The sequence below is a fragment of the Callospermophilus lateralis genome, chromosome 19 (genome assembly GCF_048772815.1).
Source record: "Callospermophilus lateralis isolate mCalLat2 chromosome 19, mCalLat2.hap1, whole genome shotgun sequence".
NCBI classification, from domain to species: domain Eukaryota; kingdom Metazoa; phylum Chordata; class Mammalia; order Rodentia; family Sciuridae; genus Callospermophilus; species Callospermophilus lateralis.
In genome coordinates, this window is record NC_135323.1 from 14,986,507 (window position 1) to 15,013,585 (window position 27,079).

The 27,079-nt window shown below is 34.4% G+C and overlaps 1 protein-coding gene and 1 pseudogene across 1 annotated transcript in view; both read left to right on the forward strand.

The window, feature by feature from the left end:
• The first annotated feature begins 695 nt into the window (after nucleotides 1-695).
• Nucleotides 696-27,079, forward strand: part of LOC143385434 (phospholipid-transporting ATPase ABCA3-like) — a 45,693-nt gene continuing 19,309 nt past the window's right edge. Inside the window, exons 1-3 of the mRNA XM_077106124.1 lie at nucleotides 696-714; nucleotides 4,208-4,335; nucleotides 23,658-23,799. Coding sequence (XP_076962239.1) covers nucleotides 696-714; nucleotides 4,208-4,335; nucleotides 23,658-23,799 — 289 coding nt within the window. The remainder of the gene's footprint in view (nucleotides 715-4,207; nucleotides 4,336-23,657; nucleotides 23,800-27,079) is intronic.
• Nucleotides 7,889-8,790, forward strand: LOC143385369 (speckle-type POZ protein-like pseudogene; annotated as a pseudogene).

The window sequence follows — 27,079 nt, forward strand, 5'->3', positions numbered from 1 at the left end:
CTAAGATTCCCTCTGGTTTCTTCTTCTTTGGGACCTGGTTGGTGGTTTTTATGTTTTTCCTCTCCTCTGTTCTATGTTTTGAAGTATTTTTGAGGTTTGGGAGTGGAGCTAGATCATGTGTGGGGTGAGATTTGTTGTTATTTGGCTGAATTGTGTTTCTCAGCAGCAGAATCTCTACTCTCTGAATTTGAAGTGTCCCAATCACTTTCCAGCCCCTCTTAGAGGAAGCAGGGAGCTAGTAATAGCACTAATGTCAGTCAGGATAAATATATGGTGTCTACTTTGTCGTCTCTTAACACTAATTGCCACCTGTATCAGAATAATGGGGTCAGTATTTAATATTGGCTCCAACAAAAACCTGTGAATTAGATCAAGCTTTAAATAGTAGGTGTCTACTACATTGTCCACTCTATTAATGATCACAACATAAATGGTGTAGGAAGTACATAAACAATGTAATTTTATCAGATAGAGAGTTGCAGTTTTATCTTAAGTAAAGAGAAAATAGGGTAGGAAACCAAGGGAAAGTTTGAAATATTTCAAAAGTGAACAGAGGAGAAGTGCAGGAGATAGGTGACCACTATAAAGGAGGAGGAATAAAAAAAATAACTAAAAGTAGTAAAGTAACAAAGGAGAGGAAGAAGGAACAGGAAAAGTTGGCTATTCGTGGGAGAAGAACGTGAAGAAGGGGCAACATGTGGGACAAAATCCAAGGTATGTATGGACCAATGTAAGACAAGAACAACACAAACCCACATATAATTTTATTCCATCAGAGAGAGAAGTAACTTATTGTTTGTTGTTCACATTATTAGGAGACTTAACATTTAAAAAAAAAAAGAAAAGAAAAGCTTTCCTTCATCCCTAGAGTTGAACCTATACTCTTTGTAGAAGAATGGATTTGTTGACACTCAACCAGTTTGCTGTACTCCTGTGGAAAAATTTTACCTTAAAGGTAAGTGAAGGTATCCATGGAAATGTTATCAAATGCCCATTTGTCACATTTCAGTCAGTGTGTGTGCATGCATGCATGCATGCACTTTTGAAAAATTACTTCTGGAGCTGTGGGTAGATCTTCCAAATTTATAAAAGTCAATGAATTACTAGTATAGCATAACCTATAAGAAAGTGGGGGCAGGGAAAGGGATAGTATGACATAATCCCTGAAGCACTGGAAGAAATTTAATATAACAAAATTTTCATTTGCATTGAACTTGTACTTTTAAGTTAATTCATACCATCTTTTTTCTTCTAGAGGAGGAAGTTCATTAATTCAATATTGGAAATCTTTTCATCATTTATATTTCCAGTAGTGCTTTTGGTATTTCACATACTTACTGACATAAAATCTACTGGGCCTTACAATTTCACTTCTCAACCCATCAATACTCTGCCTTCTTACATCAAAAATGCCAGCGATTGGGAATTGATTTACATCCCATCTAATATTGATGTGGTGAAAGAAATCACTGAGAATGTGAAGAGGAATCTAAACATCAGTTTAAAAGGTTTGAAATTAGGTTTCCTTTAAAACATTACTGTTTTAAGAGGAGCAGAGCAATGTTGCAAAAGAATAAAGTGGGGGAGTATCACACCCCTCACTTTCAAGGTTTATGACTATAGTAATTGGGCAGTGTTGTAATAGTAAAGGGATTGACATACCAATGAATAAAAGAGAATAGAGGGCTAAGGTTGTGGCTCAGTGGTAGAGCAATTGCCTTGCATTGTAAAGCTGCGTTCAATCCTCAGCACCACATAAAAATAAATAAATACAGGTATCATGTCCATCTACATTTTTAATTTAAAAAATTGAAAATGCAGAAGTAGACTTACACTAATATGCAGAATAATTTTTGATAGTGATGTGAAACAATTCGATTAAAGAATAATTTTTTCAACAAATGATGCTAGAATAATTGTATACCAATAGCTAAAAGCTAAAACAATGAAAATTTGTATGTCATGCAAAAATCAACTCAAAATGGATGATAGATCTAAATGTAAAGTGATAAAAGCATTTAGGAAAGAATATAGGAGATATCTTTATTACTTAAACATGACACCAAATTCATAATCTACAAAAGAAAAATATGGGGGGGGGCTGGGGTTGTGGCTCAGTGGTAGAGCACTTGCCTTGCATGTGTGAGGCACTGGATTCAATCCTCAGCACTGCATAAAAGTAAATAATAAAATAAAGGTATTGTATCCATCTACAACTAAAAAAAGAAAGAAAGAAAATTATGGGTAACTTGGGCTTCTGTTATATAATACCATTAGCAGTTGCTCTTGAGTAGTCATACCTTCATTTTACAGTCTACTTAAAACTTGATATTTTATCACATATGGTATACAGATCCTTTACATGTTTCCTTTCTATGTTGTAGTTTTCAATTCTATATAAATAGACTTCATATTCATGTGAATGGAATTAATGATTCACATACATATATTAAACAATCCATATATTTACCATGGCTGTTTCCCTTCCTTCATTCCTCAAGTTCCATGTTTTCTTCTGGAATAATTTTCCTTCTTTTAAAGAACTTGAACAATTCTTCAGAGTACATCTGAAGATATCCAAGGATCTTTCTTTGCCTTCCTCTGTGTATTCAACTTCATTCCTGAAGAATACTTTCACTGGGTATAGAATTCTGGGTTGATAGTCTTTTCTTCCAACATTTAAAAATGCCTGCCATTTTTTTTGTGTGTGTGACTTCCTTAGTTCCTGAAAAGAAATATGCGGTCATTTGAATTCTTATTTCCCCCAAGGTAACATGTCATTTCTGTAGGTCTTCTTCTAAGATTTTTTTTTTGTTTTGTTTTGGGTTTTCAGAAGTTTGATTATGATATAGGTTACTTTTGGTTCATTTTGATTAGGCTTCACTGAGTCTGTTGAATCTTCTTTTTCTCTCATTAAGTTTGGGGTATTTTCAACATTGCCTCCTGTTTCCTTTGTAGGAACTATGAGTACACGAATGCTAGACATTTTGTATTGTTCCAAAGGTCCTTGAGGCTTTGTTCAACTTATTTCCAATCTTTTTTCTCTCTCCTTTTCAGAATAACTAATTTCTACTGATTTGTCATCTTTGACTCCTTCCTCATACTGCTGTTGAGCCATCAATAAGTTTTTCTTTCTTTCTAAAGCACAGTGTGAAGTGCTATTTATCCCTTTATTTTTTTCTTTTGAAACAGTTTTATTGAGATAATAATGTACATGCCATATATCTATTTAAAGTATACAGTTGAATGGCTTTTAGTATATTCATAGTTGGGTGTGCATTACCACAATCAATTTAGAGCATTTTTATCACCCCCAAAAGAAATCCCATACCTTTTATATATATTTTTAAATATTTTCTGGTTGTCAATGGACCTTTATTTATTTATATGTGGTGCTGAGATTCGAACCCAGTGCCTCACACATGCTAGGCAAGCACTCTCCCACAGAACTGCAACCCACTCAAAATCCATACCTTTGAACCATGAATTCTCCATCTCTCATCTCTACTAGCATTAGGAAAACACTAATATATTTTCTAATTATAGAACTTCTATATGAATGGAATTATACAGTATACAATCTTTTAGGACTGGCTTATATCAATATCATGTTTTCAAAGTTTATCCATGTCATTATTTATTTTCATTGCTGAATAATAAATATCCCATTATATGGATATGTTATATTTACTTGAATATGTAAATGTTTATTTTGAATTGTTTCCACATTTTGGATGTTATATATAATACTGAAAATTTGTCTACAAGTTTTTTGTGAACATGTTTTCATTTCTCTTGGGTGTATCTCTAGGAGTTACATGGTGACTATATTTGACTTTTTGAGGGACTGCTGAACTGTTATTCAAACCTTTACACTCCTGTTAATACTATTTGAAGGTTCCAATTTCTCTACATCCTCACTAACTGTTATACAACCATTTCTATGTTTTTGATTTGCACTACCCTGATGACTAATGACTAACCTTTATATATGTTTTATAATATTTATGTTTACTTATAATAAAATTTTATAAAATATCTAAAATTTTGCACACTAAATATTTATTAGGTAATGATGATGCCAATATTTGAGAAATTTTCAGTATTTTGATTGGCTTCTTTCCTTGTAATGTTAGTATCCAGCTGCTCAAATAGGATGGATTATCATATATTTTTATTTAAGTAGACAATTTTTTTCTCCCTTTAGTTCGAGGCTTTTCTTCAGAAAGTGAGTTTGAAAAGTACATTCTGTATGATTATGAGTCTCAAAAAGTGCTTGCTGCCATCGTGTTTGACTGTGACTTCAAAAATAGCAGTGATCCTTTGCCACTTCAGGTAAGAAAATTTATTTAGTTTTCCAAATAAATGGTGTTCTCATAATTGTACTTCTAGCTTCTTGGGGTTTTAGTAAATTAGTTATTAAGCCTGTTTTATAAATGAAGAAATTAACTTTCCCAAGATCATACTAGTAGTATATAATGGAACAAGAATATGAATCCAGGGCTGGGGATGTGGCTCAAGCGGTAGCGCGCTTGCCTGGCATGCGTGCGGCCCGGGTTCAATCCTCAGCACCACATACAAACAAAGATGTTGTGTCCGCCGAAAACTAAAAAATAAATGTTAAAAAAAAAATATGAATCCAGGTATGAGTAACTTTAATAACCTGTACACCTAACCACTACTGCATTATGATAAGGGAAGAGCTGTGTCTTCCACACATAAGGCCTAAGATTCATAGAAAATTTTGATTACTAATGCAGCACTTCTAGTTCTGCAAAGGGTGGTAAAACAAATAAGTTTCAAAGCAGATGCCTCTTTATTAGCAGACAGACTACCAATGATGGAAAGTTTTATTTTTTGAAAGAGAATTTAATTACTTTCTTAAGACTCCAGTGATTAAGGCTTACCCACATTGAGTTAGCATTAGGATTGTGGAGAATCTGATTAGAGTCCATGGGAAGGAAAGGGAAGGATAATGCTTTGAACCTGATGTCTCCTTAGCAGATTTTATAGATATCCTACCCTGATGGAGACAGAAATAAGTGATCAATCTATAATATATAGAAGTCAAGTCAAATCCTTTTATTTATGTTACAGATGCTTGTTAATACAAGGTACAAATTATTTTATATGTTAATAATACAGTAAATTATCTTTCTCTCTCATCCTTTTGTGACTATATTATTCTATACCAGCCTCTTCCCATTTACCAATTTAAAATTATCCATATACTGATATGGATTTAAGAATATATATAATCCTCAGTATACATTGGCTCATAGTGTCTTCATGCCATTTCAAGTTTCATTCTCACTACTGATAGACTGGTTTTTTTCCTCCAAATATTTATACTAGGTTTTATGACACTAAAATTCCTCAATTTTTTTCCCTCAGGTTCTTGGGCAAGTTTGGTGGGTTTCCATACAAATAATATGATCTCTGTTTATAACTTCATTTGTAGCATAGGCTTTCTAATTTCTACCAGTTTCCCCCTATTTAAATTGACTTTCTTGATGGGATCTTTTCTTTATCTACATGCATGCCACAGTGATCCATCTCAACTTGAGATATGGTCATGTCACTGTCCTAATTAAAAGCCTGATTGGTTCTCATTGCTATAGGCTCATGTCCAGAGTGTTTTGCATATGATTTGTGGCTATCAGTGTACTGGTGCCTGGATATCTCTCCAGTCCCATTTCTTCAACTCCTTACTTGAATTACTCTAATAATACTTAACTACTAGAAGTTAACTTGTATTTACCATGTTATTTTTTTCCATAAGACTTTGGTCACATTATTATTTTTTGGACTATTCTTGTATACTCTCAGACTTTCATTTCAGCACTTACACTTGCCTTCTCTCTAATAAAATCTGTGCATATTTCTATTAGTCAGAATTCATATGGGAACACAGACATTATTATGGGTATTTTGAGAGACACATTTTAATATAAGGAAATAACCTTCATAGTCTAAATTTTAGTCATTCTTGACCAACTCTATAGAGGGTTTAGCTTGTTTACCTAGTCAGGTAAACTATATCCCTCTTGAGTTCTTAGTTTTCAGGCCATGATTTTTGAAAATGCATGTTCACTATTAACTGTGGAAAAACAAATACCTGGCAATGCTCCAGTGAAACTTCTATTTCAGACATCCAGAGTTCTCTCCACATTCATCGTATAATACCAATTCTAAATTTTTATGTTAATCATGGTTAATTTCTCCCTTTTATATGATAAGCCTTTTATTTGTTGGTACAACGCCACGAATAGACCAGTATAACCATGCAGTAATCATACAATTCTCAATGGAAACACTGCTACTTTCCCTATTTAGGACTATTAACCTTACTCCAGGAAACAAGGCCTTGAATTTAGCAGAGCTTAAAATTATAGGGATGGGAAATGCAATTTCTACACATAGGTAGGGAGTGGTTTTAAGAAGGGGAAATTCTACTTCTAAACCTTTATTCCCATATCTTTATATTCTAGCTGTTAAGGACACAATGTTATGTATGAGTTACTGTTAACTACATTTGCTGAATACAGTAAAATAAGACCTAAGATTAACAGTGGGTTGTCCCTACGATAATTCCTGTGATGAAATTTAATAGGCCATTTTATTTTCTTCTCTCAGGCCTGCTACTTCTGAGTGATATGGAAAAAGGTAAGAATAGTAGATCCATAGATGGGTCGGGTTCCCATTGTTGTACCTCCTTTAATAAAACAGATCCCTTGCCCGAACCACTTGTGTGCCTACTCACTTGATGCACATCTGTTTCTTTTTTATAATATTTAAAAAGTGGAAATGTGTTCCTCAGCTGTGGTACCATGCAAAATTAATAAAAAATAATCAATTAATATATAAAACTATTTAGGTGTATCTCCAGGGAATTATGTTGAATGAAAAAAAAAAGGCAATGCCAAAGGATGAATACTTACAATTCAATTTCTATATCATTCTTTAAATGACAAAAATTTTATAAATGAAGAATATACTCTTGATTGTCAGAAGAATAGGTATCAGAAATAAGAGATGATAGAACTGTTTGGTATCTTGACTGTGGTGATGTACAAACAGAGATACACATGATAATATTGTACTCAACTTAATACATACAATTTAACACAAGTATGAGTAAAACTGTGCAACTGTGAATAAGATTGGTGAATTGTATCAATATCATTATCTTGGTTGTGATATGCTATAGTTTCATAATATGTTGCATTTTTGGAGGAAATGGTCAAGGTATGCCCAGAATCTGTTTATAATTTCATCTAACAATATATAATTATCTTAATAAAAATTTGATTTTTAAAAAATTCACTTTAGGCCATTGGGGGCAGGCTGGGCCAGGGCTAGAATTCTATCTCGGAAGCTGGAGCGGATGGGAGCATGGGGTTTGTTTATCCTGGAGAAGTTTAGGAACAGTAGATAGGAAAGGAAGGCAGACCTGGACCCAAGGGAAGGAATGAGGCTCTGCAGAGGTGGCACCATGGGGATTCGCCACCATAGAGCTCCTGCCTGCATTCACAACATTGCTCCCTGGCCGCCTTGGCCACCGTGGGGCCTGCTCACTGCTGCCCCGCGCACATCTGGGTAAAGTACTCAGTTGTGTGAGTTACTGCATAAATCCTAAAAAACAGTGGCACTGTCTTGGGAACCCAGCCCACCTCTGCCTGGAGATATATGTCTATATATAGCAGAAAACTGGTATTACACAGGTTAAAATAGTAAAGTTTTCCTACATTGAACCATTAATAACTTCAGTTTTTGTTGAGAGGAAATGGGTGAAGTGTTAAAAAGTTCAACATTTTCATCTTGCCCAAGTTACAGCAGTCCCAAAAGTGAAAATCAAGCAAAATTCAAATTTCTATTCTGAACACTAAAAGGGAAGAAACAAAAGAAATGGAAAGCCAAAGAGCATATTAGTTTGTGCAAGGGAAGGACTGGGATTTAAAAAAAAAATCTTTAGAAAGGGTTTTTTGCTTGATATGGAGCTAATGATCTTTTACCAGATGACAGGCTTACATTATTTTGTGAACAATTCCAGCACTGTTTGCAGAAGAGGAGAAAGCATTGCACTGCCCCACCTAAAGAAACTGCCTCCTCCCCATCCCCTACAAAAGGTGCTATAGACAAGTGAGTGTGATCCAAGATTGAGTAAACATATCAGGGCATACGAATACCAATATTTTGAAGGTGCCTGAATGTCGACTAGCAGAAGATTTTGGTAATCTCTGGGAGAAAACAAGATTTACAGATTGCAGTTTTTTTTTTTTTTGTAAGAGGACAAGAATTTAAAGTTAATAAATCTGTGCTTGCAGCTTGATCCCCAATTTTTAATGCAATGTTTGAAAATGAAATGGAAGAAAACAAAAAAAAATCAAGTGGAAATCATGATTTAGACCCTGAGGTTTTTAAAGAAATGAGATTCATTTACACAGGGAAAAGCACCAAATCTTGATTAAATGGCAGACAACTTGTTGGGAGCTACAGACAAATATGAACTGGAATGGCTGAAGGTCATGTGTCAAGAAGCTTTGTGTAGTAAAATGTTGAAAATGAAAATGTTGCTGATACCCTTGTCCTTGCAGATTTGCACAGGGCAGAACAGTTGAAAGCATAAGCCATGGACTTAGGTGCAGTGTACTTCAACAACTTGGATGTAAAGCAGGGTGAACATCCATGATTCAGCCTCACTCTCATTAGTAGCAGAAGCCTTCCAAAAACTAGCGTCTACCGTGTCCGCAGTTTGACATTCCACTCAAATGGCTAAAGCAGTCTTGAAATCTTCTATGAACAATAGGAAAAAAAGGAATTGACTTTTACTCCTCCAGGTCCAGAAGGATTCTAATACACAAACCATAAGCAAGAGTTGTTTCTGTTTTCTTGTCCACAGAAAAGAAGCTGAAAAGGCATATTGCTTTCATTTCAGGTAGATAATTTTTGGTTTATACTTCAGCTTTAAATTAGACTGATTACTTCACTTCAAGGCCTTAACTTATCTTCAATGACTTCACTTGTTCATCTAATAGCTTAAATTTTTTATTGTGCCTTGTCATTTTGATCAAGGCTATGCAGGATTGTACTAGTTCCATAATGCAGTAATATTGATAACTGAAGATGTGAAGTTTCAAAAGGATTTTCCATTACTTTTGGAGAAAGAAATGAATTTTATAGGGTTTGTCCTATGTTATCTCAAAGATTAAAACTAGTTTCTCCTTAAAAGCACTTCTGTTGGAGATTTCCAGTAGTGTCTCCTGTTTAAGTTCTATAAATATAGTAGAACCTGTTTACCTTTAAAGTAAGTTATGGCAATTTAGTTTTCATTTCAGGAGGCAAATATGCAATGAGTTGGCCAAGACTTTTAGTAAAATTTGTCTGTCTCTTAGCTGTCCAAGAAACTGTGGGTTTATCCGAATTTACAATGATTGAGAATTGATTGAGGTTAAGATTTCAGTAAGCAGAGAATATGTTTTATGCTGAAGTAATTTTTCTTAATTTATAATGACCTACCTTTATGAAGAATTCTCTACATGTTAAAAGTAAGGATGACCAAATGTAAATTTAATGAGGGGGCCAATTAAGGAAGATATACGCACTTTCAATGTGTAATTTTCGTATGCTGAATAGTATATATACATATTTTTGCTTTGGTGGATTAATAAGGCATAATTGAATTGTGTTTTAAGATATTCACTAAAGGGTTAGGATTGTGGCTCAGCGGTAGAGCACTCGACTAGCATGGGCAGGACCCGGGTTCTATCCTCAGCACCACATAAAAATAAAGGCATTGTGTTGTGTCCATCTACACCTAAAAAAAAAAAAGATATCCACTAAAGATAAATTGGTTTGGATTTCAGATATTCATTATTGAATTTATCCTTGTTTTATCACACTTTGAAAAAGGCAACTGAAAAATAAATGAATCTTGAACAGTCTATAAAACAGTACACTTCATCATGTATGTTTGTAATTGGAGTTCTGTCTCTACTTCTCTTCGTTAGCATGGCTAAGAGTTTGTTAATTATATTTATTTTTTCAAAGAACCAACTTTTTGTTTTGTCAATTTTTTAATTCTTTTGTTTCAATTTCATTGATTTCAGCTCTGATTTTAATTATTTCCTGTCTTCTACTGCTTTTGGTGTTGATTTGTTCTTTTTCTAGGGCTTTGAGTTGTAATGTTAAGTCATTTATTTGTTGACTGTTTCTTCTTTTAAGGAATGAACTCCATGCAATGAATTTTCCTCTTAGTACTGCCTTCATAGTGTTCATAGATTTCAACATGTTATATTTGTGTTCTCATTCACCTCTAAGAATTTTTTAATCTCCTCCTTGACATCTTTTACAACCCATTATTCATTCAGTAGCATATTAATTATTCTCTGCATGTTGGAATAGATTTTATTTTTTATTTTATCATTGATTTCTAATTTTATTCCATTATGATCTGATAGAATGCAAGGTAGTATCTCTACTATTTTATATTTGCTAAGAGTTGCTTTGTGGCACAATATATGGTCTATTTTAGAGAAGGATCCATGTGCTGCTGAGAAGAAAGTGTATTTGTTCATTGAAGGATGAAATACTCTACATATGTCACTTAAGTCTAAGTTATTGATTATATTATTGAGTTCTACAGTTTCTTTATTCAGCTTTTGTTTGAACGATCTACCCAGTGGTGAAAGAGGTGTGTTAAAGTCACCCAGAATTATGTGTTGTGGTCTATTTGAACTTGAGAAGAGTTTGTTTGATGAACGCAGATGCTCCATTGATTGGGACATATAAATTTATTATTGTTACGTCTTGTGGATGAATGGTTCCCTTAAGCACTGTGAAATGTCCTCCTTTATCCCTTTTGATTAACTTTGGCTTGAAGTCTACTTTATTTGATATGAGGATGGAAAAATCCCTGCTTGTTTCCACAGTCCATGTAAGTGGTATGGTTTTTCCCAACCTTTCACCTTCAGTCTGTGGATGTATTTTCCTATGAGATGAGTCTCTTGGAGGCAGCATATTGTTGGGTCTTTTTTTAAAAAATCCAATCTGCAAGTCTATGTCTTTTGATTGGTGAGTTTAGGCTATTAACCTTCAAGGTTATTATTGACACATGATTTGTATTCCCAGAAATTTTTGTTTATTTTTGTTATTTAACTTGACTTGACTTTTCCTTTGATTAGTTTTTCCTTTACTGCATATTTTTATTGTTGTTTTTCAAATTCCTCTTCATGGAATACTTTGCTGAGGATGTTCTATAGAGCATGCTTTCGACTTGTAAATTCTTTAAACTTTTGTTTATCATGGAAGGTTTTTATCTCATCATCAAATCTAAAGCTTAATTTTGCTGAATATAAAATTCTTGGTTGGCATCCATTTTCTTTCAGAGCTTGTTATATGTTGTTCCAGGATCTTCTAGCTTTTAGGGTCTGGGTTGAAAAATCTACACATAATCTAGTTGGTTTCCCCCTATATGTAATCTGATTCCTTTCTCTCATGGATTTTAATATTTTCTCCTTATTCTGTATGTTAGGCATTTTTCATTATAATGTGCCTCTATGTGGATATATTGTGATTTTGTATATTTGGTGTCCTGTAAGCCTCTTGAATTTGGTTTTCCAATTCATTCTGAATGTTTGGACAATTTTCTGATATTATTTCATTGAATAAATTGCTCATTCCTTCGGTTTGGAACTCTGTGCCTTTCTCTATCCCAATAACTCTTAAATTTGTTCTTTTTATGCTATCCCATATTTCTTGAATGTTCTGCTCATGGTTTCTTACCATTTTCAGTGTGTGGTCTATGTTGTTTTCAAGATTATATATTTTATCTTCAATGTCTGAAGTCCTGTCTTCCAAGTGGTCTAATCTGTTGGTGATGTTTTCAATTGAACTTTTACTCCAATAAAATAGAAAATATCTAAGTCATTGACAAATTTCTACAGTCATATGATTTTCCCAAATTGAATCAGAATGATATTCACTATTTAAACAGATCAATTTCAAATGATGAAATAGAAGATGCCATCAGAAGCCTACCAACCAGAAAACCTAGGACCAGATGGATACACAGCCCAGTTCTATAAGACCTTTAAAGAAGAACTAATACCAATACTCTTCAAATTATTTCATGAAATAGAAAAAGAGGGAGCACTTACAAACTCATTCTATGAGGCCACTATTACCCTATTCCAAACTAGGCAAAGACACATCAAAGAAAGAAAACTTCAGACTAATATCTCTAATGAATATAGATGCAAAAATTCTTAGTAAAATTCTGGCAAACTTAATACAAAAACATATCAAAAGGATAGTGTATTATAATCAAGTGGGTTTCATCCTAGGGATACAAGGTTGGTTCAACATACAGAAATCTATAAATGTAATTCATCACATCAGTAGACTTAAAGAGAACCATATGATAATTTCAATAGATGCAGAAAAAGCATTCAACAAAATACAGCACCCCTTCATATTCAAAGCACTAGAAAAACTAAAGATAATGGGAACATACCTCAACATTGTAAACGCTGTCTGTGCTAAGCCCCAGGCCAACATCATTATAAATGGAGAAAAAATGAAAACATTCCCTCTAAAAACTGGAACAAGACAGGGATGCCCTCTTTCACCACTTCTATTTAACATAGTTCTTGAAACACTGGCCAGAGCAATTAGACAAAAGAAATTAAAGGAATATGCATAGGAAAAGAAGAACTCAAATTAGCAATGTTGCTGACAATATGATTCTATATCTAGAAAACTCAAAAAATTCCACCAGGAAACTTCTAATACTAGTAAATGAATTTAGCAAAGTAGCAGGATAGAAAATCAACACCCATAAATCAAAGGCTTATCTGTATATCAGTGACAAATCCTCTGAAAGGCAAACAAGGAAAATTACCCTATTTATAGTAGCCTTAAAAAAAAAAAAAAGGAAACTTGGGAATCAACGTAATGAAAGAGGTGAAAAACCCTCTACAATGAAAACTACACAACGCTAAAGAAAGAAATTAAAGAAAACCTTAGGACTGACATGAGGTGGGAGGGAAAGGGAGAGAAAAGGGAAATTGCATGGAAATGGAAGGATACACCCTCATTGTTATACAAAATTACATATAAGAGGTTGTGAGGGGAATGGGAAAAAAACAAGGAGAAAAATGAATTACAGTAGATGGGGTAGACAGAGAAGATGGGAGGGGAGGGGAGGGGAGGGGGGATAGTAGAGGATAGGAAAGGTAGCAGATACAACAGTTACTAATATGGCATTATGTAAAAATGTGGATATGTAACCAATGTGATTCTGCAATATGTATACGGGGTTTAAAATGGGAGTTCATAACCCACTTGAATCTAATGTATGAAATATGATATGTCAAGAGCTTTGTAATGTTTTGAACAACCAATAAAAAAAACCTTAGACAATGTAAAGATCTCCCTTGTTCTTGGATAGGCAGAATCAATATTGTCAAAATGACCATACTACCAAAAGCATTATACAGATTCAGTGTGATTCCAATCAAAATCCCAATGACATTCCTCATAGAAATAGAAAAAGCAGGGGCTGGGGTTGTGGCTCAGTGGTAGTGCATTTGCCTAGCATGTGTGAGACACTGGGTTCAATTCTCAGCACCACATACAAATAAATAAAGGTCCATCACCAACTAAAAAATATTTTTTAAATTTTTATTTATTTTTAGTCATACATGACAGTAGGATGCATTTTGATATATAATACATACATGGAATGTACATACATCAATCATATTGTCTATTCTGCTGCCCTTCCTATCCTCCCTACTCCTCCCCTCCTCTCCTATCCTTTCTCTCTATCCAATCTAATGTGACACACTTTTTTTCTTTTTCTCATTACAACATCATATATGTATTCTGTATAACAATGAGGTTCTCCTTCCATCTTCTGTGAAACTCCCCTTCTCTTTTCCCCTCCTACCTCTCTTCCCTATTTAGTGGTAGTCTTCTTCTCATGCTTTTCCTCCCTATCCCATTTTGAGTCACCCCCCTTATATCAGAGAAGACATTCGGCATTTGTTTTTTAGAGATTGGCTAACTTCACATAGCATAATCTGCTCTAATGCCATCCATTTGCCTGAAAATGCCATGATTTTATTATTTTTTAGTGCTGAGTAATATTCCATCGTGTATAAATGCCACATTTTTTTTAATCCGTTCATCTATTGAGGGGCATCTAGGTTGGTTCCACATTCTACTATTGTGAATTGTGCTGCTATAAACATTGATGTGTCTGTGTCCCTGTAGTATGCTCTTCTTAGATCTTTTGGGTATAGTCCGAGAAGGGGAATAGCTGGGTCAAATGGTGGTTTCATTCCCAGCTTTCCAAGGAATCTCCATACTGCTTTCCAAATTGGCTGCACCAATTTGCAGTCCCACCAGCAATGTATGAGTGTACCTTTTTCCCCACATCCTCGCCAGCACTTATTGTTGTTTGACTTCATAATGGCTGCCATTCTTATTGGAGTGAGATGGTATCTTAGAGTAGTTTTAATTTGAATTTCTCTGATTGCTAGAGATGGTGAGCATTTTTTCATGTATTTGTTGATTGATTGTATATCTTCTTCTGAGAAGTTTCTGTTCAAGTCCCTGGCCCATTTGTTGATTGGGTTATTTGTTTTTTTGTTGTTTAACTTTTTGAGTTCTTTGTATACCCTAGAGATTAGAGCTCTATCTGATGTTTGAGGGGTAAAAATTTGTTTCCAGGATGTAGGCTCCCTATTTACCTCACATATTATTTCTCTTGCTGAGAAAAAAACTTTTTATTTTGAATTCGTCCCATTTGTTGATTCTTGGTTTTAACTCTTGTGCTATAGGTGTCTTATTAAGAAATTTTGGGCCTGCCCCCACGTGATGAAGATTAGGACCAACTTTATCTTCTATTAGACGCAGAGTTTCTGGTCTGATTCCTAGCTCCTTGATCCATTTTGAGTTGACTTTTGTGCATGGTGAGAGAAAGGGATTCAATTTCATTTTGTTGCATATGGATTTCCAGTTCTCCCAGCAGCATTTGTTGAAGATGCTATCCTTTCTCCATTGCATGGTTTTAGCACCCTTGTCTAAGATAAGGTAGTTGTAATTTTGTGGATTTGTCTCTGTGCACTCTATTTTGTACCATTGGTCTACCAGCCTGTTTTGGTGCCAGTACCATGCTGTTTTTGTTACTGTTGCTCTATAGTATAGTTTAAAATCTGGAATCGCGATACCACCAATTTCACTCTTCCTGCTTAGAATTACTTTAGCTATTCTGGGTATCTTGTTTTTTCAGATGAATTTCATGTTTGCTTTTTCTATTTCTGCAAGGAATGTCATTGGGATTTTGATGGGAATTGCATTGAATCTGTAAAGTGCTTTTGGTAGTATGGCCATCTTAATAATATTAATTCTACCAATCCATGAGCAAGGTAAATCCTTCCATCTTCTAAGGTCTTCTTCTATTTATTTCTTCAGGTTTCTGTAGTTTTCACTGTATAGCTCTTTCACCTCTTTTGTTAAGTTGATTCCCAGGTATTTTTTTTGAGGATATTGTGAATGGAGTAGTTGTCCTCATTTCCGTTTCAGAGAATTTGTCACTGATATACAGGAATGCCTTTGATTTATTGGTATTGATTTTATATCCTGCCACTCTCCTGAATTCATTTACTAGTTCTAGAAATTTCTTGGTTGAATTTTTTAGGTCTGCTAGGTATAGGATCATGTCATCAGCAAATAGTGCTAATTTAAGTTCTTCTTTTCCTGTATTTATGCCTTTAATTTCTTTTGTCTGTCTAATTGCTCCAGCTAGTGTTTCAAGAACTATGTTGAATAGAAGTGGTGAAAGAGGGCATCCCTGTCTTGTTCCAGATTTTAAAGGGAATGCCTTCAATTTTTCTCCATTTAGAATGATGCTGGCCTGAGGCTTAGGATATATAGCTTTTACCATTTTGAGGTAATTTCCTGTTATCCCTAATTTTTCTAGAGTTTTGAACATAAAGGGATGCTGTGTTTTGTCGAATGCTTTTTCAGCATTTATCAAGATGATCATATGGTTCTTATCTTTAAGTCTATTGATGTGGTGAATTACATTTATTGATTTCTGTATATTGAACCAGCCTTGCATCCCAAGGATGAATCCCACTTGGTCATGGTGCACGATCTTTTTGATATGTTTTTGTATCCAATTTGCCAGAATTTTATTGAGGATTTTTGCATCTAAATTTATTAGGGATATTGGTCTGTAGTTTTCTTTCTTTGAGGTGTCTTTATCTGGTTTGGGAATCAGGGTGATATTGGCCTCATAGAATGAATTTGGAAGTACTCCCTCTTTTTCTATCTCCTGAAATATATTGTAGAATGTTTGTATTAGTTCTTATTTAAAGTTCTTGTAAAACTCTGCTGTATATCTGTTCGGTCCTGGGCTTTTCTTGGTTGGTAGTCTTTTGATGGCTTCTTCTGTTTTCTCACTTGATATTGGTCTGTTTAGGTTGTTTATATCATCCTGGCTCAATCTGGGTAGCTCATATGCCTTAAGGAATTTATTGATGCCTTCACTATCCTCTATTTTATTAGAGTATATGGTTTCAAAATAATTTCTAATTATCTTCTGTATTTCTGAATTGTCTGTTGTGATGTTGCCTTTTTCATCCCATAAGCTAGTAATTTGGGTTGTCTCTCTTCTCTTTGTTAGTGTGGCTAGTGTTCTATCAGTCTTATTTATTTTTTCAAAGAACCAGCTTTTAGTTTTGTCAATTTTTTCGATTGTTTCTTTTGTTTTGATTTCAACTCTGATTTTAATTATTTCTTGCCTTCTACTGTATTTGCTGCTGATTTGTTCTTCTTTTTCTAAGGCTTCAAGGTATAGTGTGAGGTCATTTATTTGTTGGCTTTTCCTTCTTTTAAGGAATGAACTCCATGAAATGAATTTTCCTCTTAATACTGCTTTCATAGTTTCCCAGAGATTTCAATATGTTGTGTCTGAGTTTTCATTTACCTCTAAGAATTTTTTAATTTCCTCTTTGATGTCTTCTGTAACCCTTTGTTCATTCAGTAGCATATTGTTTATTCTCCATGTGATGTAGGATTTTTTTCTTTCTTATTTTATTATTGATTTCCAATTTCATTTCATTATGATCAGATAAAATGCATGGTAGTATCTCTACTCCTTTGTAATTGCTAAGATTTGCCCTGTGACATAATATATGGTCTATTTTTTAGAAGGATCCATGTGCTGCTGAGAAGAAAGTGTATCCACTTGATGTTGGGTGGTATATTCTGTATATATCAATTAAGTCTAAGTTATTAGTTGTATTATTGAGCTCTATGATTTATTTATTCAACTTTTGTTTGGAAGATCTGTCCAGTGGTGAGAGAGGTGTGTTAAAATCTCCCATGATTATTGTGGTCTGTTTGACTCTTGAACTTGATAAGAATTTGTTTGATGAACGTAGCTGCACCATTGTTCGGGGCATATATATTAGTGATCATTAAGTCTTGTTGGTGTATGGTTCCCTTGAGCAGTATGTAGTGTCCTTGTTTATCCCTTTTGATTAACTTTGGCTTGAAGTCTATTTTATTTGATACAAGTATAGACACCCCTGCTTGCTTCCGGGGTCCATATGAGTGGTATGATTTTTCCCAACCTTTCACCTTCAGTCTGTGTATGTCTTTTCCTATCAGATGAGTCTCCTGTAGGCAGCATATTGTTGGGATCTTTTTTTTAATCCATTCTACTAGCCTATGTCTTTTGATTGGTGCATTTAAGCCATTAACATTTAGGGTTACTGTTGAGATATGGTTTGTACTTCCAGCCATATTTGATTATGTTTGTTACTTAACATGTTTTGTTTTTCCTGTATGATTAGTTTTCCCTTTACTGTACTACCTCCCGCTGTTGGTTTTCATTATTATTTTTCATTTCCTCTTCCTGTAATGTTTTTCCAAGGATGTTTTGAAGTGCTGGTTTTTTAGCTGCAAATTCTTTTAACTTTTGTTTATCGTGGAAGATTTTTATTTCATCTTCAATCCTGAAGCTTAATTTCGCTGGATACATGATTCTTGGTTGGAACACTTTTTCTTTCAGCGTTTGAAATATGTTCCAGGATCTTCTAGCTTTCAGAGTCTGTGTTGAAAGGTCAGCTATTATCCTGATTGGTTTACCCCTAAATGTAATCTGCTTCCTCTCTCTTGTGGCTTTTAAGATTCTCTCCTTATTCTATATGTTGGGCATCTTCATTTTATGTGTCTTGGTGTGGATCTCTTATGATTTTGTATATTCGGTGTCCTGTAGGCTTCTAGTATTTGGATTTCTTTTTCATTCTTTAAGTCTGGGAAGTTTTCTAGAATTATTTCATTTAATAGATTGCTCATTCCTTTGGTTTGGACCTCTATACCCTCTTGTATCCCAATAACTCTTAAGTTTGGTTTCTTTATGTTATCCCATAATTCTTGGATGTTCTGCTCATGATTTCTTAACATTCTCACTGAGCTGTCTATGTTCTTTTCAAGTTGAAAAACTTTGTCTTCGCTGTCTGAAGTTTTGATAATACTCTCATTTGAGTTTTTAATTTGGTTTATTGTTTCCTGCATTTCCAGGATTTCTGTTTGTTTGTATGTTTTATATCCTCTATCTCCCTGTAGAGTTGATCTTTTGCTTCTTGGATTTGTTTATGTAATTCATTGTCAAAGTGATTTTTCATTGTCTTCCTTGAGACTCCAGATCATCTGAAGCATGTCCTGAACTCTTTATCTGACCTTCCATCAGCTGCAGATATTACATCATCTAATGTTGAATTGACCTGTATTGTTTGTGGTCCTTTCTTTCATTGTCTTTTCATACTGCTCATGTTTCTTTCTAGCTTTGTGAAACTGTTGTGTTAATGGTTTTCCCCTTATATATTTATATTGTTCTTGTATAGCTCCTAAATCCCTCTTTTGCAGAGAAAAACAATGTTAACAGTTCCCAATATCAACAGTACATCACCTAAACACAAGTTTTCATTATTAATACATTTATAGTTAGATTCTAAGTCTACAGATATTGGTTTTAATTATTATTTAAGAATATAGTCATTAGTTTCATAAAAGGCATACCATATCTGGTGGCATATAGAAAACTTAATTTCAGACGAAGGATGTTATACTTAGAGGGAAAGGAGTGAGGGTATGAGGCTAAACTAACTTAGCAACTTTGGGGAACTCTAACCAATAGACTGGTAATTTATGGAAGAATGTATAGAATCAACCTTTTATCTATATTTAGATAGTTACTCTATGTATAGATAGCAAAAGTTAGGAGGTTGAAAGTGGGATAGAGGGAATACGAATGAAGAAAAGAAAAAAAATGACAAGGAAAAAAGAGAAATAAGAGAGAAGGAAAAAGAAGATAGACATAAAGAAAAAAACGGGAGGAAGGTGGGGTATATGCAATTCCTCTATATTATATTATTTTGGTGATTCAGTTGTTCATGCACAGTCCTTGGTTTCACATATGTTGAGGTTGTGAAAGAGAGAAGAAAAGAGAGAAAGAGAAAAAAAAAGTCTCTCAGAACACTGTTTTCCTTGCTTCCAGTAGGTGGCATTGTCTATTCCTAGCTTGAGCCTCTGTGTTCAGAGTGGTGGGTATAGCCAATGTGAAAGGACATGAGCTTCCACCTGTATCTTCCCTACTCTCGTCTCTGAGGTAGAAACCAGGTGCCTGTACAGTTGTTGTTTTGCATTGATAGCTACAACCCCCAAAAGCTTGTGGGAAATTTTTTGAGTTATCTAAGCTAAGGGTGGAGGAGTTGGAAACCAGGATCAGCTGCAGAACCGTGCTGGTAGCCACACCCCCTTTGATGGGTTTTAAGTGTTGATGGGCTTCCTCTGGACTAGCACTCGGGGCGGGGCTGGGCTGGGCTTCCTCCTCCGGGCTGGGCTGGGCTGCCTAAAAAATATTTAAAAAAAAAAAAAAAAGAAATAGAAAAAGCAGTCATGAAATTCATTTGTTTAAAAAAAAAAAAAGACACCCAGAATAGCTAAGCAGTCCTTAGGAAGACGAGTAAAAGCAGATAGCATTCCTATACCAGACCTTAAACTATACTATAGAGCAGTAGTAACAAAAATGGCATGGACGGGGCTGGGATTGTGGCTCAGTGGTAGAGTGCTTTCCTAGCATGTGTGAGGCGCTGCAGCACATATAAATATGAAGGTCTAACAAAAATTTTTTAAAAATGGTATGGTATTGCCACCAAAATAGACTGGTAGTCCAGCGGTACAGAATAGGGGACATAGAGACTAACCCACATAATTACAGTTATCTTATATTAGACAAAGGTGCCAAAAACAAATGGTGCTAGGAAAACTGGAAATCCATATGCAACAAAATGAAATTGAACAGTCTCTCTCACCCTGCCCAAAACTAAACCTAAAGTGGATCAAGGACCAAGGAATTAAACCAGTGACCCTGCGTCTGATAAAAGAAAAAGTAGGCCCAAATCTCCAGCATATCAGATTAGGCCCCGACTTCCTTAAAAAGATATTTTAAAAAAAGAATACAAACAACAAGTGTTGGCAAGGATGTAGGGGGAAAGGCACACTCATACACTGCTGGTGGGACTGCAAAATGCTGTAACCAATATGGAAAGCAGTATGGAGATTCATGGGAAAACTTAGAATGGAACCACCATTTGACCCAGCTGTCCCTCTCCTCGGTCTATACTCAAAGGACTTAAAAACAGCATACTACAGGGACACAATCGCATCAATGTTTATAGCAGCATAATTCACAATAGCTAAACTTTGGAACCAACCTAGATGCCCTTCAATAGATGAACGGATAAAGAAACTGTGGTATATATACATAATGGAATATTACTCAGCAATAAAAGAGAATAGAATCATTGCATTTGCAGGTAAATGGATGGAGTTAGAGAATATAATGCTAAGTGAAGTTAGCCAATCCCAAATGTTTTCTCTGATATAAGGAGGCTGATTTATAGTGGTGTTGGGAGAAGAAACATGGGAAAATAAGATGAACTATAAATAGAGCAAAGGAGTGGAGGGAAAGGGAAAGGGCATGGGGGTAGAAAAGATGGTGGAATGAACATGTATGAAGACAAAATGGTGTGCATATACTTTGTATACAACCAGGGATATGAAACAGTTCTATATATGTGCAATATGAATTATAATGCATTCTGTTGTCATCTATAACAAATTAGAATAAAAACATTTTAAAAAGTATACCTCAGGAAATGAACTTAGAAGACACAATATTTGGATAAATTATTTGTGAAGCATAAATCTGATAATGTGCTGATATCCAAGATATTTTAAAAAGTCCTATAGCTCAATAAGAAGAAGACATTCAAATTTTGATAGGAGGATAGTTCTCCAGGGGACATGCATGAATGGCCAATAAAGACATGTAAAATATGCAGTGTAGAGCCTTTGGAACTCTCATACTATGAAATGTTTCTCAGTAACAAACTGAATCTCAAAAACATCACATTGAATCAAAGAAACCTTTACAAAAGAGAATAATACTGTGTATTTCCACATGAACTTCCATAATAGGCAAAATAAATATGTGATGAGGGGTATTAGAGGGATTCATTGGGCCAAGGGCATAAATGAACTTTCAGGAATGAAGGCACTGTGTATCTTGCTAGTGTTTTGTGTTACAATAAGTGTATGTATTGTCATTTGTCAAAACTCAGTGTACAGTTATGATTTGTGCATTTCATAATAGGTGAATTCACTCTAAATAGCCATAAACATATAATGTGTGTGTATATATATATATATATACACACACACACACACATACACACACATTTTTCATGTTTCTTTGTTTCCGAACCCATCCTTCTGTACTCTGCCTTTTGATACATTCATTGCATTTCTGCTTTCCCAGCCAGTTCTGTATTACATTTCCTAATCCTGGACATTGGAGACAGTTTGAAAGACTTGGAGAGAAAGAACTTTCTTACTGGCTTTCTGTCTGCTTTTAATTCTTCCGAAAGTCTTCTAAGCCTCACTTCTTTGTTTTGTCAGTAGCAGTTTTTCCCGTAGTGGAAGCCAAATACATTTTGTAGATTGTCCAACACTTTTCAAAATCAGTTTCATTGCATCCTCTCAAATACTACCACTAGGCAACTTGAGCTTATTAAGGAATCTAAGTCCCAGTCTCAAAGGATCCCTCCTTCAACCTAAGAGAGACAGCCTTCTACCTGACTCTGTCACCTCTTCAGAGGTCTGTGTGTTAGCCCCTCAGGGTCTCTCCTCTATATTTATAACTTTTAATAATTTCAATATATTGGTTTTGTTCCCTCAGTTATAGGTCTGGCAGCTACTTTTCTGCTATTGTTACTTGTATAATATCAACATTCTCGTACTTTCACTGTGTATGGTTCATTTCCTGGCTATGCCTTGAAGAGATCATACCACCCTATTGTGTAATGGTACCATAGTTTCAGCAGTCTCCTTTGCAGTTGATTCTAATATATATTTACACCATATATAACATTATAAGACATTTAGGCAGATGTTTTCTTAATATTATTTGAGGTCTGCATCCAAGTCTGTTCCTGTAAATGAGGTTTCTGAATCAATTAGTAAATGAGCTATAGTTAAAATGTTTTTTGCCTCCAAAATTCATGTTGAAATCTAATTGCCATTGTAATAGTATTAAGGGGGTACCTTTAAGAGGTAATTAAGACAAGAGGACTCTGCCCTTGTTGGTGGAATTAATAGCGTTATGGAAGGGAGAGTTTGGCCCCTTTGGGCTTGTTTTTTACTTTGCCTTTAACCTTTTACCTTGTGGAGAAAAAGCATTCCTTCACTCCAGAGGATAAGACATCACCTTCGAATCAGAATCATCAAACATGCTTGTCCTTAAAAATTGAAATTCTCAGCCTCTATAACTATAAGAAAGTAAATTTCATTATCATTTAATCTAAAATTCTAGTATGGCAACATTAAATGGACTAAAACAATCCATGTGTATTTTTGTTAGGCATTGCCTGATTCTCTATTGGAGTTGTGTGATTTTCATTCCACATAAACTTTTTTTAAATGCTCGTTTGTTGGGCTGGGATTGTAGCTCATTGGTAAAGTGCTTTCCTAGCATCTGTGAGGCCCTTGGTTTGATCTTAAGCACCACATAAAGATAAATAAATAAAATTTTTGAAAAGAAAAATGCTTGTTTATCTACAGTTTTGCAAGCAGATGGATTGGTGATATGATAGGTAAGAAGGATATCAGATATCTCTGTAGTTTTAATTTACATTTATTTCACTACATGACATTAAGAATTTTTAATGTCCATATCATATACAACCACAAGGATCCTAACTGAAATAAGATGTACTTCATGTTTGTATAAATATGTCAAAATATGCTCTGCTGTCATATGTAACTAAAAAGAACAACAAAAAAAGAATCTTTTAATGTACCAATGGGCCATGTATATATCTTGTTTTGTTCATTATCTGTGTTTTGAGAATTAAAATGTAGATATTATTGTTTTTTTCCAGGAATTCACAGCCACTTTGACCTCAGATGAGGCTCATCCCTCAAATTGCATGGTTTTTTATTTGGCCTGAACTTTTCTAATTTTTTTCAGATTTGTTTGGTTTTAAACATAGCTCATTTTCTATTGCTACTTCTAGGTAAAATATCATCTGCGTTTTACAAGAGTACAGAGGACTATCTGGTGGCCAGACAAGGCAGGCTGGAAAACAGCTTATCTTTTTCCTGATCATCCTTCTCAAGGCCCCAGGAACCCAAATCTTAATGATGGAGGAAGTCCTGGTAAGCAGATCCTTCAGCTCTCTTATTTTTATTATCACAGTTGTATACTAGTGTGTCATATCTGTTAAATATTTATATTTATCAGATGATTAAATGTTTATTGTAAATTTGAAGTGGTTTTTTAAAAATTTTTATTTTATCTTTTCAATCTATACATTTGGTGAACTTACTAGATATATCCCATGCTTTGTCTATTTTCAATTCTCTTATCAATATACCTTTTAGAATTTTTACTTTATTTTTGATTAACATGTATTCATTGTACACATTTGTAGTTTGCAGTGTGGTGTCTGAACACACGCTTATAGATACACTGATGCCTTCCTTTATCTACCTTCTCCCGTTTTCTAACCTCTTCATAATCACTATTCTACATTCAAGTTGACTCTTTTTTGATTTCTCCATCTGAGAGAATTTGTAATACTTGTCTTTCTGTGTCTTTTTTCACTTAACATGTCCTTTAGTTCCATATGTTTTTCTGCAGATAACTGTATTTCATTCTTCTTTGTGACTGGATAAATATTGTGCATATATGCCATATTTTCTTTATCCATTCATTTGTTGACAAGTACCTCGGTGGATTTCATATCTTAGCTATTGTTAATAGTGCCACAATAAACATGGGCATATGGGTATGTCTTTGGTGTGCTAATTTCATTTCCTTTGAATATATATCCAGAAGTGGTATCACTGGATTTTACGGTAGATCTATTTTTAGCTTTTTGAGTAACCTCCATATTGTTCTCCACATTGGTTAAACTAATTTATATTCTCACCAATAGTATATGAGAATTCCCTTTTCTCTACATCCTCACCAGAAATTTTTTTAATAATAATACCCATTCTAACTGGGGTGAGATAGTATTTGTCCCATTCAGTTAGTTGCCACTTTGTTATTTTGATTATTCCCTATGCTGTACAGAAACTTTTCAGTTTGATGTAATCCAATTTGTCATTTTTGGTTTTTTGCTTTGGTTTCCTGTGCTGTTGGAGTCATATTAAAAAAAAATCACTACCTATGCCATTACCTTGAAGTATTTTCCCTATGTTTTCTTTGAATACAAGTTTCAGGTTTTAGATTTAAGTCTATATATTTTGAGTTTATTTTATACAGGGTGAGAGATAGAGGGCACAAGTTTCAGTCTTCTGCATATGGATATCCAGTTTTCTCAGAACCATTTAGTGAAGAAATTGTTCAGTGTTTGGTTTTGGTGCCTTTTTCAAGAATCAGTCAGCCAAAGATCCATGAGTTACTTCTGAGTCCTCTGTTGTGTTTCATTTGATCTTTGTGGTCTGTTTTTATGCCAATACCACAGTGTTTTGATTATGATGGCTCCATACTAATCTTGAAATCAAGTATTGTGATGCTTCTAACTTTGTTATTTTTATTCAAGATCATTTTGACTAGTCAGAGTATTTGGTGCTTCCATATGAATTTTAGAATTATTTTTTTCTATTTCTGTGAAAAATTTAATTGGTATTTTGATCAGAGCAGAAATAGAGACGAAAAAATCTATGAAATAAAGAGTTTTTAGAAAACATAAATTAACAAGTTTTAGCTAGACTACAAAAAAAGAGAGAAGATCCAAAAATCTGAGATGAAAAAGGAGACATTAAAACTGATATTGTGGAAATACCATGGAGACTATTACCAACAAGTATATGGCAAAATGTTAGAAAAACTAGAAGAAATGTATAAATTTATGGACACATATAACCTGCTGAAATTGAATTATAAAGACATAGAAAACCTCAACAGACTAATAACTATTAGTGAAATTGAATCAATAAGAAAGAGTCTACCAATAAAGACAAGTCCGGACTGGATGGCTTTAATGCTGAATTCTAGCAAACCCTTGAAGAAAAACTAATGCCAGTTGTTCTCAAAGTACTTAAAAGAATTGAAAGGGAAGAAATGCTTCCAAACTGTTTACAAGGTCAGTATTACCCTACTACCAAAATCAGATAAAAACACAACAAGAAAACTTTAGAATAATATTCCTGTATACACAAATACAAAAATTCTCAGAAAAAAAAATTGTAGCAAATTGAATCCAACAGAATATCAAAAAGCTTGTTCACCATGATCAACTTAGATTTATTCCAGAGATGAAATGGTGGTTTAATATACATAAATTAATAAATGTAACACATCAATACATTGAAGGATAAAAATCATATGATCATCTCAGTAGGTGCATAAAAAAATCAACATCCCTTCATGTTAAACTCTAAACAGATTAGGTATATAAGGATTGTACCTCAACAAATAAAGGTCATGTGTGAGAAACTCATAGCCAACATATTGAATGGGGAACTAGTATAGTATATATAATATTGAAAGCATTACCTGGAGCAGTTAGGCCAGAGAACACACTATTTAAAAATGATAAATTCAGTGAAGTTGCAAGAAACAAAATCAACACACAAAAAATCAATAGCATTTTATACACCAATAATGCAATTGCTGAGAAAGAAATCATAAAATCAATTCCAAAATAATACCTAGGATTAAATTTCTTAAATTTTTTTCATTATAATTAGGTATATATGACAGCAGAATGCATTTTGATTCATTGTACACAAATGTAGCACAGCTTTTCATTTCTCTGGTTGTATAAGATGTAGCATTGCACCATATGTGCAGTCATACATGTACCTAGGATAATCATGTCCTTCTTATTCCACCATCTTTCCTGTCCCCATGTCCCCTACCCTCTCCTCCCTCCCTTTTGCCAAAATTCCTCCATTTTTCCCATGTCCCCCGCCATTATGAATCAGCCATCCACTTATCAGAGAGAGCATTCCACTTTTGGGTTTTTGAGGACTGGTTTATTTCACTTCGCATGCTATTCTCCAGCTCCATTTATTTACCTGCAAATGCTGAATAATATTGCATTGTGTATATATATAGCATACTTTCTTTATCGATTCATCTATTTAAGGGCATCCAAGCTGTCTCCACAGTTTAGATATTTTGAATTGAGCTGCTATAAACATTGATGTGGCTGTGTCCCTATAGTATGCTGATTTTAAGTCCTTTGGGTACAAACCAGGGAGTGGAATAGCTGGGTGGTTTCATTCCAAGTTTACTGCTTTCCAGAGTGTTTGCACTAGTTTGGAGTCCCACCAACAACGTATGAGTTTACCTTTTTTCCCACATCCTCACCAACATGACTGGAGTGAGATGAAATCTTAGTTTTGACTTGTATTTCTCTAATTGCCAGAGATGTTGAATAGTTTTTCAAATATTTGTTGAATGAATTTATTTTTTCTTCTG